Genomic DNA, 14,405 nt, shown 5'->3' with positions numbered 1-14,405 from the left:
AAAGAGGAGAGGTCTGCTGAGAGAGAGAGAGAGAGAGAGAGAGAGAGAGAGAGAGAGAGAGAGAGAGAGAGAGAGAGAGAGAGAGAGAAGTGTGGGTTTTGCGTTTTAAAATGCGAACCAGGCGCAGAGAGAGGCCAGTGTGTGCGAGCGCTCCACGGGACCGTCCTACTCCGCGCGGGATAAAGCTCCCTTTCATTTGCAGTGTGTGTTTTGGAGAGCCTGGGTCGCGCCGAGGAAACCGCCGTGGATATGGAAAGGCGTGCAGAAAACTTTAAACAATCGACAGCGATTTGAAAGAAAGCAGCCTACGGAAACACCAAACGAATATTTTTTGAAACCCAAAAATCCTCGATGAGCTGAGGTGGCATACTGCCCCGATGGATTGAGACAACTTATGGAACCATAGGCACGAGCATGGAAGACGATTGATCAAAATTAACTATTCTTTCGGATCCGCTTTCTGTTTGGAAGTATTTGAATAACTGTCGTGCTGTTTCCATAGGCTGTAGAACAAAGATAACGGGCACCAACATCCACCAGCTCGCATAATTGGACACCTGTGGGCTATGTGGTGACTAACTTGTGAACTGTTAGTAGGCTTGGAAAGGGGTGCCAGAAAGTCGACTTGTGATGCACTGAGTCTTTTGCGTTTACCTCACATCTATGTTCTTTACCAATGTGCAATGTAAAGCACTCCTCACACCGAATCACTGAGCTGTGCGCGCGGCATGCCACAGGAGAGGAACGGTCACACAGGTAGAGGAACGTGTTTACGCACACTTGAAACAAGAGCGTGCGCCCACAAAAGTGCGCCCATGCGCGGTGTTTGAACGAGCCAGACTGTGGAAAACATCGAGAAAATAAAGAACCATAAGGACAGATAACATCAAATACCAGACAAATGGAGTTACCCAAATGCCTGCTGCTACTGACGTGTTTTGTGCTTTTTAAAGGTAGGGTTGTTTGTTCTACCACTTTCCACTTTGCTTTAGGCTACCCTAAGTAGCCTATGATATTTTTGGCTAAGATTGGGGCAAATGTTTACCATGCTAATCACATGATATCTAAATAATTGTGTAGCCTATGAATAGGCCTACAGACCTATGGTTTGCAAAATACATTCTGTTGCATTCATCCATAGGATGGCGCTAAGCACTACCTGTATAAGGATTGGGCCATTTGGAATAGGCCTATCATAATTTTAATATATAAAATAATTAAACACCAAGCTGCAACCTAGCTGGTGCACGAAATATGACAAGGCAGTAACCTACTAGACAGTGGTCATTTGGTTACATTTCTGAGCTTGTGTTGCTAGGCTACATTGCAGCAGTTAGGTCCAGCCAACTGCTATGATTGGCCTATCTGTTGCTCAGTGCGTGCTCCCTTGCTGAGTCGTTCGTGTCCTCCCTCAGGTGAGACATGTAGCCTTGACGTCAAAAAGCTATTGTCCAAAACGGTGAACTAAACTGAGTTTTATACAGCCTTGTCGTTCGTTAATAAACCGAAACATGGAGTGAGTTGAAACACGCATGACTGCGTTGGAATTGCTGCAATTTAACACCCTTTGAATTTGGCGTGGAGAATTTCTGAACTTCCGTCTGGAAAAAAGGGAAGATTTTCCTCAGAACAGTCGTGGACTGTAATTTAGTTCAGTCTAAAACGGGCCAGCCGTGGGAGTGCAATTGGTTGGTGTAGCTGCCCAAAAATATTCCGCTTTAACCAGATACTGAAAAGATAAACGCCAACAGCAAGGACTCAAGGATACGTTTGTTAAATTAACAAATGTATCCTTGAATCCTTGCTGTTGGCGTTTATCTTTTCAGTAACTTAATCCCACAGTAGAAAAGATGAAGTTTAAATTCAACACAAAGAATATTGGGGGGCAAATGTGGGGGGCATGTGTTCAATCGACTCGCTACATGTTAAAATAATAGCCTACAGTAGGCCTATTTATTTTAGTGATGTTTTCAAACCTGTCCAGTCACATCAGAAGAGGCCCGTTTTGCCGTGTAAGAGCAGAGGCATGTTTTGGACACTGTGGCGAACCGTGTTTACCGGGGCTCCTTCACGCTCTGGCTCGAGCTTGAAAAGACATTAAGGACATAGCCATCACGCGCACCGTCATTTGTCTTCCTCTATGCATTACGCCCACAGGTCAAGCAGAGCCTGTGTGTGTGTGTGTGTGTGTGTGTGTGTGTGTGTGTGTGTGTGCGTGCGTGCGTGCGTGCGTGCGCGCGTGTGTGTGTGTTAATTTCTCATTCTGGCTTTGAACATAACTTTGTTTATAACTTATGGTAGGCCTTAGAATTCCTTAGGCCTTGTGATGATGTTTTAACAATGCATGTAGGAGTTACGAAGTGGGTTTCTGGTGTTTAGTGCGTGTGTGTGAGACATGCTTGCAAGTGATACTCATTCATCAGTTTTCTGCCAGAGTTAATGTGTGGGCTTTCACTTGCCTGCTTGCCTCTCTGTGTGTGTGTGTGTGTGTGTGTGTGTGTGTGTGTGTGTGTGTGTGTGTGTGTGTGTGTGTGTGTGTGTGTGTGTGTGTGCGCGCACGCGTGCTTGTGTTCAGTAGGTGTATTTGTTTACTCTGATGGCTTCAGCAGGTGTGTGTGTGTGTGTGTGTGTGTGTGTGTGTGTGTGTGTGTGTGTGTGTGTGTGTGTGTGTGTGTGTGATGGGGAGCCCCCTCAAGCTGATCTGTTGGGCTGCAGCTTAAATGAAGAATACAGACCTCACTCACCCATTCACATGCTCTCTCTCTCTCTCTCTCTCTCTCTCTCTCTCTCTCTCTCTCTCTCTCTCTCTCTCTCTCCTTCTTATGCAGCCTATTAGCCTATTCTATCCTATTCTCTATTCATGTCCCCATGTTTCCATACATTTATTCTTTTCCCCTATGATGTTCAATTTCCCCCCATCTGCTCTCTTCCCTTTGTCATGTCCCTTTTCTTTCTTTCATTATCTCTTCTTCTCTCTGTCATTCTTTCATTCTCACGCTCATTCTTATGATCCCTCTCTTCCTCCCACTTTTATTATTTCACTCTCAATACCCCTCATCTCTCTCTCTCTCTCTCTCTCTCTCTCTCTCTCTCTCTCTCTCTCTCTCTCTCTCTCTCTCTCTCTCTCTCTCTCTCTCTCTCTCTCTCTCATTCCATCTCCATCCCCAGTGTAAACTAATAGAAATCGAAGAACTTCAGTGTGTGTGTGTGTGTGTGTGTGTGTGTGTGTGTGTGTGTGTGTGTGTGTGTGTGTGTGTGTGTGTGTGTGTGTGTGATAGAATTTAATTTGGATGTGGAAGCAGTGAATGGCAGCTAGGGTTACAGGAAAGGAGAGAGAGAGAGAGAGAGCGATAGAGAGAGAGAGAGTTAATATAAGAGATAACAGGAAAAGTGATTGAGAAAGTATGAATGTGCTAAATACAAACCCCAACTCCGATGAAGTTGGGACGTTTGGTAAACAGTGAATAAAATCAAAATGCTATCATTTTCAAAACATTCAATCTATTCATTAGATGGAGAATAGTGAAAAGACAACATATTAAGTGTTAAAACCGAGAAAAAATATTGTTTTGGGGACATATGTACTCATTTCTAATTTGATAAATCCAACACGTCTCAAAAGAGTTGGGACGGGGATCAGTGAAATTTAGTAAACATCCAAATAAGATAAAACATCAAAGAATAACATTTCAAAATGAATTGTACTGACGGACAATATAGGTGTCCAGGTATAAGATCATCACAGAGAGGCTGAGTCACTCAGAATTAAAGATGCAAAGGGAATAATTACCATAGTTATTACATACATTTTTGAATTCCCTTTGATTTACCACGATTGAGTGTATATAAGACATATTTTTGTTAATAAAATCATTGTATAGGTTCATGACATCATGAAATATATATTGGCTGTAGTCTCACTCTAATTCCTGGAGTGCTAGAGCTATTGAAAATTGACCATATTAAGAATGCTTAATGCATGAAAATGATACAGAGTTTAACATTCTCCTAAGCACCTGAGCTCACTTGAAATAGACCCAGAAGACATGGGAAACTGTCCTTTGCTTACAGAAGTCAGCAGAAGTTGTAGAAGTCCATTCTTTTTGACAATAATAGAGCATTGCACATCCTGTGCTACAGTGAAAATGGACCATCCAACTTGTGTTAGTGCTAGCTTCAAAAGTCAGCCTCCATGATGGCATGCGGGTGCAGTAGTGCATTGGTTAAGATGTTCTCACTCAACTGTAGAGTTAAATACAGTGCTGAATGGTATAAATGGGTTTTAAACAGCATGAAAAGCCACTCATGCATTATATTTTGAAAGGAGATCTTCGATTACTGCCACATAGTAAGGTCAAATTGCATTCTCTACTATGTTTTAACAGTTTGGCTCCATCATAAGGACCAGCAGGTGATAAAATGGTGGGTTTTTGGTCAAGACCTGTCACACTATAAGCACTACAGAAAGGAAAACATTGCAAAACATGACAAGGAATACACCCACCATATAAGCTGGTGAAATCATGTCCAAGATAGGAATTAACACTGTTTTTTATATAAAATCATCTCATCGGTTAATGTATTTAACTGTTAAGTGTTGTCTTTTGTTCTGTTTTTAGTCTTCCTCGACATTTGCTGCCATTTATTGTCCCCGTCCCAACTCTTTTGAGACGTGTTGGATTTCTAAAATTAGAAATGAGTACATATGTCCCCCAAAACAATATTTTTTCTCGGTTTTAACACTTAATATGTTGTCTTTTCACTATTCTCCATCTAATGAATAGATTGAGTGTTTTGAAAATGATAGCATTTTGATTTTATTCACTGTTTACCAAACGTCCCAACTTCATCGGAGTTGGGGTTAGTAGATAGAAGGATGGGGAGAAAGAATTTGAAAGAGAGAGAGAATGAGAAAGAAAGAGAGAGAGAGAGAGAGAGAGAGAGAGAGAGAGAGAGAGAGAGAGAGAGATATGTCAATCTGAGTTGTTAAGGAAGAGATGGAGGGAAAAGAGATATGGAAAGGATACACACACATACACACACACACACACACACACACACACACACACACACACACACACACACACACACTAGTGAGATTGTGCATGCGTGAGTGAGAGATACTAGGGTGCTCCGAGACGGTGGCATTTGGCAAGTTCATTTGTGGGTTCATTTCTTACACAGAGGCAGTTCAATGTTTGGGTCACAAAAAGAAAAGAATAAAGATACAACATGATATAAGCAGGTGGAAGTTGGCACCAAAGTATTGATTCTGGAAAAAAACATTGGTATTACGTAGTACACATGAAATGGTCAAAGCCCATGGACTCCATTTAATCAAACATTTTTGGTTTATAATCCACTATACATTAGAAAATTCAGTAATGTAGAGTATTGCAGTTCTAGCTGGCGTCTCACTGTTGAAGTGGGTTTACATCTGATCACAGCTGTCGAGAACAAGGTAAAATTCCGCTGACTAGGAGAAACTAGTTCACCTTATTACAAAAATCCATGTAAGGCCAGGTCAGTTTTATTTGAAACAGTATTCTATCACCACAAACCTTCACATCCACAGCCTGGCATAATAATTGATGTGATTTGATTGCTTATTGAATTTGTTAAGACTGCTTTTTTGGGTCATGCTAGTAAAAGTGGATCACTTGCGCTAGCCTAGCAACATCGACCTGCGGTTTTACAAGGACTGCATGGGATTTAAAAAAAAACGATCTGGACACACTTCTAACACTCTGAATGACTCGGAAATGAGGTCCTGTGTCTAAAAAAACGGAGTGTTGCTTTAACAGATATCTGCCTTGAGGGGAAAAAAAAACGTCTGATGGACAGGTGCTACATGGATGCATGTACGGCCAGTTAACAGGAAGGCAGTATGACTTCAACACCTGTGTGGACCTTGCAGGGGCAGAGGCATGTCTATGGTGGACAGTAGGGGAGCAGTGGGGTGGAGCAATTCTTTTTAAAAGGGCTTTTGTGTCTGTATTACTTATAGTGCAGTCGAGAGTATGACAGGAAGAGAGTGGGGGAGAGAGATGGGGCAGGGCTGGCAAAGTTGTCCCCCCTGAGTGGGGGAGAGAGATGGGGCAGGGCTGGCAAAGGTGTCCCCCCTGAGTGGGGGAGAGAGATGGGGCAGGGCTGGCAAAGGTGTCCCCCCTGAGTGGGGGAGAGAGATGGGGCAGGGCTGGCAAAGGTGTCCCCCCTGAGTGGAGCATACCTATCTGGTGTTATACCTATTTGACAAAAGAGGAACTAATTCAACGTATCATAACTCTCTTTTGTGTTTTAGACTGGAAGTGCATCCTGTAACTGTCAGTGTCTCCTTTTCAGTGTGTGTGTGTGTGTGTGTGTGTGTGTGTGTGTGTGTGTGTGTGTGTGTGTGTGTGTGTGTGTGTGGGTCTGCGGGGGGAACCTATACTTTGGAGCCACCACTGAATGGTCCAAATGTTTATAGTTACCATGGAGAAATTCTGGAGACGGAATCTGTGGCTGAATCCATAAACTCCAGAAATTTAAACCAGATACAGAAAGAAAGAAAGAAAGAGAGAGAGAAAGAAAGAAAGGGAGAGAGAGAGAGAGAGAGAGAGAGAGAGAGAGAGAGAGAGAGAGAGAGAGAACAGTGTGACGGGTTCTTTAACAGCAATTCATAGTCTACTGACTACTCATAACAAAATGTCTAAAACGCTTCTGTGCATGAAACATTTATGGTGACCACATCAACCATCTCTCGCTCTCTCTCTCTCTCTCTCTCTCTCTCTCTCTCTCTCTCTCTCTCTCTCTAGCTATCTATCTATCTCTTGCTCTCTCTCTCTCTCTCTCTCTCTCTCTCTCTCTCTCTCTCTCTCTCTCTCTCTCTCTCTCTTCCTCACTCACACACACACACACACACACACACACACACACGCACGCACGCACGCACGCACACGCACACACACACACACACACACACACACACACACACACAGGACCATACAGCCGTCATATTCACTGTCCAAGCCTCTGTACAAAGACTTCTGGTGGTTTTTCATTGTTATGTGGCATTACGTCATGTCACGTCTCGAATCGAAATTCCTATTGACCACGATGTGTTCTTTCCAGCCCTAGATATTTTAGCACCGACCCCCAACACACTGTATAGGGCCACAGGACTGAACACTGTCTTTGTATTTCAGTAGGGGAGAGCTGCCTAACTTGCACTGTGGTTAGCTGAAAGAGGTTAGCTTAGCAACGATACTGTGGTTAGCTAGGGAGATTAGCTTAGCAAAGACAGCATGGTTAGCTCAAGGAGGTTAGCCTAACTCTCCTGTAGGACGGGGAGCAATCGCCATTCTGACATACTGCCATTCCGACAGTATTTGATTGTCATTCCGAGCCATTCCGAGTCATTTAAACATTGTTGCAAGTGCTTAGAGGCGCGTGAACAACGTTCTAACTCTATTGACATTTGCAACAATGTTGTGACACGACCGGAAAGTGGAGAGAGTGACAGCGCAATTACAGGATCATATATAATTTTGTCACGGTCCCAATGCCCTTAAAGGTAGAGTCTGAGATCTTTGAAAAACGGTTACTGCAAGCTAGAAAAATGGTTCCTGCAATAAAACGTCAATGTCGGAATGGCGGTGCGTCGGAATGGCAGGGTATAACCTGTAGGTCTAGTAGGTGTGTGAGGCAGTGTCCCACTGGGGTTCTTTAGCTTATTTTTTGGTTTATTTTGGTTTACTGTAGCTATTCAATTCAATTATTTATTGTGTTTTGCTATAATTTTCCTGCCAACCTGCCGCAATCCCTTGACCTAAAGAGATTAGCTTAGCATAGACAATGTGGTTAGCTGAGGGAGGTTAGCCTAGCAAAGACAGTGTGGGATAGTGTAGTTACATATGGCCATGTGGTCATGGACGATGGCTGATTGTCAGCCTACCCTTTCAAGAGACCAGCCATGAAGTCATTTGGAAAATAAAAATGAGGTTGTTTGTCTTCAGGACTTGTGGTATGGGGAGCTTGTTTACAGTCATGGCTGTGTGTGTGTGTGTGTGTGTGTGTGTGTGTGTGTGTGTGTGTGTGTGTGTGTGTGTGTGTGTGTGTGTGTGCTCATTAGTAAGCCTATATGTGGGTTTGTTTAGTGTGCGGTCGTCTCTGATGTAATGGCTCCTCTCATTGTGTGTGTGTGTGTGTGTGTGCGTGCGTGTGCGTGTGTGTGTGTGTGTGTGTGTGTGCGTGCGTGTGCGTGTGTGTGTGTGTGTGTGTGTGTGCGTGCGTGCGTGTGAGTGCATGTGTGTCTGCAAGTCTGCTGCAATGTGTCCCGGGTCTTGGATCTGTCATCAGGTTAGGGTAAGGGATGGGTTTTGCCTTGTAAACAGATGACCCAGCGAACACATATATATGTACAGTAGGTGTGCTCCCAGTGGGTAAGCCTGATGATCTTAACCAGAGCCCCTTTTTAAGATATCTTTTAGGGTTTTATGTCTGTTGGGATAGGACAGTGGAGCAGAAGAGAGATGGGGTAGGGTTGGGAAATGACCCAGGAGAGATTTGAATCTGGGTCCCCATGGACACGCAAGCCCACAGACGCGTTCAGTCCTGTATGTTTTAGAGAGGTGTCCTCCATTAGTTTCATTGAGGGATCCATATCACCTCAGTGTACCCCCTTACTGTAACATGTGCCTCCACCCCCCACTCTCCCTCATGTGTGAGTATACTATACATTCCTCTGTATGAATTCCTCACTCTATGCACCTCTCTATGCATATCTCTAAATGTGTGTGTGTGTGTGTGTGTGTGTGTGTGTGTGTGTGTGTGTGTGTGTGTGTGTGTGTGTGTGTGTGTGTGTGTGTGTGTGTGTGTGTGTGTGTGTGTGTTATGGATGAATTGCAGACTAGAGGGACTGTCTTCAAAAAGGAAATGTGTGGGATGTCTTACAGGAAAGAAAACACTCACAGGAGAGAGAGAGAGAGAGAGAGAGAGAGAGAGAGAGAGAGAGAGAGAGAGAGAGAGAGAGAGAGAGAGAGAGAGTGGGCATACACTCACTCACTCTCACACACGCGCACACACACGCACGCACGCACACACACACACACGCACACACGAGAGAAAGAGGGAGGAAAACAGACACAGAAAGAGTCAGACATACAAGCAGATAGATGGAGAGAAAGAGAGAGAGAGAGAGAGAGAGAGAGAGAGAGAAACGGACAGACAATCATACAGTCTAAAAAAGTGATGGAGGCACGTCAGACTGGATTGTCAATGAGCACTGGAAAGAGAGAGAGGGAGCAGAGAGAGTGTGGTTAGAGAGAGAGAGAGAGAGAGAGAGGGAGAGAGAGAGAGAGAGAGGTAGGTGTGCAGTGCAGGAGATGAATGCAGGACATACTGGACTCTCATTGGATTCAATAGACTGGTCCCTATTTATTACGCACTGTTGATTAGTCCCGTGTAATTGCATTAGCTTAGCAAAGACCTCTGAGATATGTACACATAGTAGTTCTGATGTGAGACGTGTGCATGGTTCTGATTAGATTTAGTCTCTCCTGTTGCGGTGGTGATTCTGGGATTTGGATGTGTCTAGGGTTCTGATAAGGAGACTGAACCCCACGCTGGGTCAAGCTCTACTCCCCCCCCCGCCCCCCTACCCATGAGCTCCGGAATGCACTCAGGCAGGAATTTGGGGGAGTGTGACTCACAGTTGTGTTTTTTGGGGGGGATACTTTTGGACTTTCAGGCCACTTTTTTGTTCTCTTCCAGGTGGGGTAGTGGTGGTGATGGGGGTGGAGGGGTTCTTGAATTGGGGGTTGTGGGGCAGAGTTGGTGGAAGAGTAAGATTGGCAGGATGGTGAGTGACTTGTCTTTATAGCTTTTTGAGGGAGGCTGACGAGGTGGTGAGATGTTTGTGCTTTTGCCTTTTGGGGAGGGGAGCGGGGGTGGTGAGGTGAATGGAGGTTTGGGGTGCATTGGGGGTGTTTTTTGCCTTTGAGGGGGGCAATGGGAGCAGTACAGTGGTTTTGGTTTGGGCTCGTTCCTGGTTCTGAGAAGGACTGAACTGGCCATATTCTGGTGTTTGGATTTGGGCCCAGCCTGTGTGTGTGTGTGTGTGTGTGTGTGTGTGTGTGTGTGTGTGTGTGTGTGTGTGTGTGTGTGTGTGTGTGTGTGTGTGTGTGTGTGTGTGTGTTTGGGTTTGGGTTTGGGCCTGACCCATGTTTTTGGAAAGGCTCTGCCTCTGTCCCACTTCATTCTGACAAAACAATCACATGAAACCCAAGTTCATGGAGCCGTGTGTGTGTGACTCCTTATCGTTGTGTGTGTGTGTGTGCGTGTGTGTGTGTGTGCGTGTGTGTGTGTGCGTGTGCTTGCGTGCTTGCGTGCTTGCATGTGTGTGTGACTCCTTATCGCTGTGTGTGTGTGTGTGTGTGTGTGTGTGCGTGTGTGTGCGTGCGTGCGTGTGTGCGCGCACATGTGCATAGCCGTGTACATAGCCTACATACATTCTGGAATTAAATTGTTCTGTTTGCCAGCATGCCTTTCGCCAAATTTCCACTCATTCTAGACTGAGGTTGTGATGGGGAATAAGGAATGAGGTATGAGGGAAGGAACTACATACTGTATGTGTAGAAATGAGAGGATGTGGAGATATGAACAGAATGAAATGCATATGAATGCAATATATGATGCCAGTGCCATACAGTACCAGTATAATGCCGAGCAGGGCCACTGACAGCTTTGACTGGGCCCAGGACAAAGTCATTTGAAAGCCACCCCCCACCCCCACTCATTACATACAATATAATGAGAACCCAATTCAATCTGAGCCCCCCTCTCTCCCCGGGCCCGGGACAACTGACACCTTTGTCCCCATCTGTCAGCTTCCCTGATGCCGAGTGTAGAGATGTGTCTCTGGCTGACTTGCATTGTCATTCCTCTGTGGGTGATGCAAAGGGTGTGTCTAGGTCACGACCATGAAATGCTGTCTGCTGCTGCTTGAAGCTACAATCCATCAGCCCACCAATTCCTTCCCTCACCTGTTAACTGAACTGGTGCGTTATTACTGTGGGGTTACCAACCCACTTGGCAATTTTCACAAATGTTTGGGGCCCACCTTTGACCCAATACAATTAAAAATTAAACAATTAAATATGCACAATTAACAATTAAATATACATTCAACAGCAACACTCACACAGAGATTATTTAGATTTTTAGAAAATTACTTTCCACTTGGAATACCTTCAGGGCCTACTAGTGGTCAGATGCAGATTGGATTGCCGGCTATACCATTCACTATTTGCTGAAAAGGCTTGACTTCATCATAGCAAAATCGCTACGACATTATCCAGAGTCATAAGTAACAGATTAAGACATGGTTATTATCATTTTGGTGGCAATAAGTTAACTACAGAAGCTCTGTATGAAAGGGTTTAACAGGATTAAATGGATTGCTTTGCTATTCCAGGAGAATTTGAAATGTTGATGGTGTTGATGGTCAGACGGAAGAAAGTTAAACTTTGCGCAGTGTCACAGGTAGTATGGTCGGGTCCAGATATGTGTTACTGTGTAGAGATATGCCATCATCCCATGTGTGGAGATGCATAGAAATTCCACAGAGTGCGATTTGTAGGAGAGGGGCGGATTGGCCCCCCTTCTGGTTCTCTTATCTCCACTTTCTCTACAGGATTTTAATCGTGGCTTAATGTTACTCTATTTATATTGCGTGAAATATGAAATGTATACTCCCTTCAGTTTAAATTTATTTTTATTTTTTTACAAATTGCACCTATAGGAAATATGCCACCAAAGAACTGCCACACCACATCAGATCAGTACTGCTCTGTGCCTGTGTTTGGGTCCTCTTCTCAACCTCTTCTTCTTCTCCAACTTTCAATCTTACAGTCCTCCCTTTTCACTCTCACTGCTACTTTTCCACCTCTGCCCTGTTTGTCTTTTCTCTACGTCCTTTCTACCCCCCCCCCTCTCTCTCTAACTGTAACGTCTGCTGGCCACTGCTGTGTAAAAGGTGTGTTTGTGTGTCATAACAGGGAGCTACTATGCCCAGTAGTTATTACAACCTACGCCCTTCCTCCCTTTCCTTCTCCTCCCTCCTCCTCTTCCTCTCTCCTTCTTCTCTCTCTGCTCCTCACTCTCACACACTCTCTCACTCTCTCTCTCTCTCTCTCCATTTCTCATTCGTTCAACCTACGCCCTACAACAGTGGTTCTCAACCTTTTTTGAACAAACGCCCCCTTGGTTACATCACAATCCTCCCTAAGCCCCCTTCAACTCATCAGAAGCCTGACAACGCCCCCCTTAGTATCAAAAAAATAAATAGACTAATGCCCCCCAATGGCAACTAAGCACCACCCCCTCTCAGCTGTATCCTTCTCAACGCTCCCCTAGAGCTCCCCAACGCCCCCTGGGGGGCTGTACCGCCCCCTTTGAGAAACACTACCCTACAACCTTCTTCTCCTGCTCCTCCTCCTCCTCCCCCTCATCTTCCTAATCCGCCTCTTCCTCCTCCTCCCATACTCTCTTCTCTCTCTTTTCTCTTCACTCTGTCCTCCCTCTGCCTGCTCTCATACACTCTTCCCATATTCAGTGTTCCGTGCTAACCCTGACTTACGAATACGAATACTTTATTATCTACAGAGTGGGAATTTTTCAGTTTCACCACAGACATACAAACATTTAAAGACAATAATCCCACAAAACACAATCAAACATTCAAACACTGCACCTGTACAAAGCAGAAGAGGAGGACAGGTTATTATAAAAGTACATTTAAATATTAAGTGAATATAAAAATGTACATTAGCACTCAGTAGAGTGTTTAAAAGAATAAAATAGCTGAGCTGAGTAATACATATAATGAGTAGGCCTACAACAATAAATAGAGTACATAACAAGAACAATTAAAGAGCAGGGGAAAGGTTGATTGAACTCTATAACTGCAAAAAGGGCAATCAGCGACTGAAATAATTAAATTCAATCAGATTGAAATATTATCACCTACTGTAGCTGTTTCCCCTAAATGTGAATATAAACGTAGATATTGTGCTGATGAACTTATATGATTTTAGTTTCACCTGAGTTTGAAAGGAAGCAGCAGGATATGTAGAGGAAGCAGCGTCTGCCTTTGTTGTTGTGTGATGTAATCGAATCTAAGAGAGAGTAAACAGCTGACTGAAGCCCGAGCTATCCAAGCGGAGAGGAAACCAGGGTGGCTATCTGGTCACAGATAGAGCACAGGCAGGCCGGCTGTCAATGGGGTCTGTGGCGACAGGCAAGGGGTATGTTAGGGATTTGAGGGGGGGGCTCGTGTGGGGTCAAGGGGGGTGATGTGAGGGTTACAGGGACTCAATGCGAGGTTCCCGGGGGTCAGTGTGGGGGTAGGTCAGCACTAAGGGCTGCTAAAGACACGTATATAGGAAACTTGTAAAATGATTCATATATGGACTACATTTTTTATATGGTGCATAAATGTGCCCTATTACTGATTTTCACATACTCATGTACAGATAATATGTATGACACATACACATTCCATTCCCTGTGGAATGAGTGCTTATCATACTAAAAAAGTAGCCCATATCTTGTGTAAGATTTTATAAAACTTGTATGGGCATGTGCGTTTTATTTTTTTCATGTGGGTGGGGGCCTGGTGGGAGTAGTGGGTCTTAGGAGGGTGACAGCGCACAAAAAGCTGCCATTTTAAAATGTCAAAATTTGCATCGGGGCATTTTTGTCTGTTTGCCACTGCTCCTACTGCTGCTGCTGCCATACACATAGAGCCTACTACTATTTTGGTGGTCAGCGGTCATAGCTTAGAGTGTGTGTGGTCACTGCTGAATCTGTGTGTTGTGGATCAGTTCTGTCACTGTGTCATAACTTAAAGTGCTTGCTTTTTAGTTCTGCGTGGTAGCTTAAAGTGTGTAGTTTTGCTTGTTAGTTGTGTGTGGTACCTTAAAGTGTGTATTTTTGTTGGTCAGTTCCGTCTGGTTGCTTAAAGTGTGTATTTTTGTTGGTCAGTTCCGTCTGGTTGCTGAAAGTGTGTGTGATGTGCTGGTCAGTTCTGGGTCGTCGCCTTGACATCTGTGTTGTGTGTTACGAGAGACTGAGGAGGATCTTGGTCAGGTCAAGAGGTCAAAAGGCCGTGGACACTTACAGCTGACACCCTACTCGGAACAGTGGACATGTATGCAGCATGTCTGCTTTTAGACTAGTGTGCTTATTTAGACCTAGCCTGATTATCATCGACTTTCAAATCTCTGCGAGACTTGGTCTGACCAAGACCATAACAATTAACATTTCAAAAACGGCATGGTTGACCCGCCTCCCTTAGTTTGCTAATGGTTGTTTGCTTCCCGACAAAGTGGGAGGAGTTCCCGATTTTTCAGGAGCTCAGAAAGTAC

The 14,405-nt window shown here is 44.5% G+C and overlaps 1 protein-coding gene across 1 annotated transcript in view; it reads left to right on the top strand.

Annotated features, from left to right (window-relative positions):
- Positions 1 to 421: 421 nt before the first annotated feature.
- Positions 422 to 14,405, top strand: part of itga10 (integrin, alpha 10) — a 77,648-nt gene continuing 63,664 nt past the window's right edge. The window contains exon 1 of the mRNA XM_063199240.1: positions 422 to 953. Coding sequence (XP_063055310.1) covers positions 902 to 953 — 52 coding nt within the window. The 5' untranslated portion in view covers positions 422 to 901. The remainder of the gene's footprint in view (positions 954 to 14,405) is intronic.

The sequence above is a fragment of the Engraulis encrasicolus genome, chromosome 5 (genome assembly GCF_034702125.1).
Source record: "Engraulis encrasicolus isolate BLACKSEA-1 chromosome 5, IST_EnEncr_1.0, whole genome shotgun sequence".
In the NCBI taxonomy this organism is placed as follows: Eukaryota; Metazoa; Chordata; class Actinopteri; order Clupeiformes; family Engraulidae; genus Engraulis; species Engraulis encrasicolus.
This window is presented reverse-complemented; position numbering and strand designations above follow the sequence as displayed.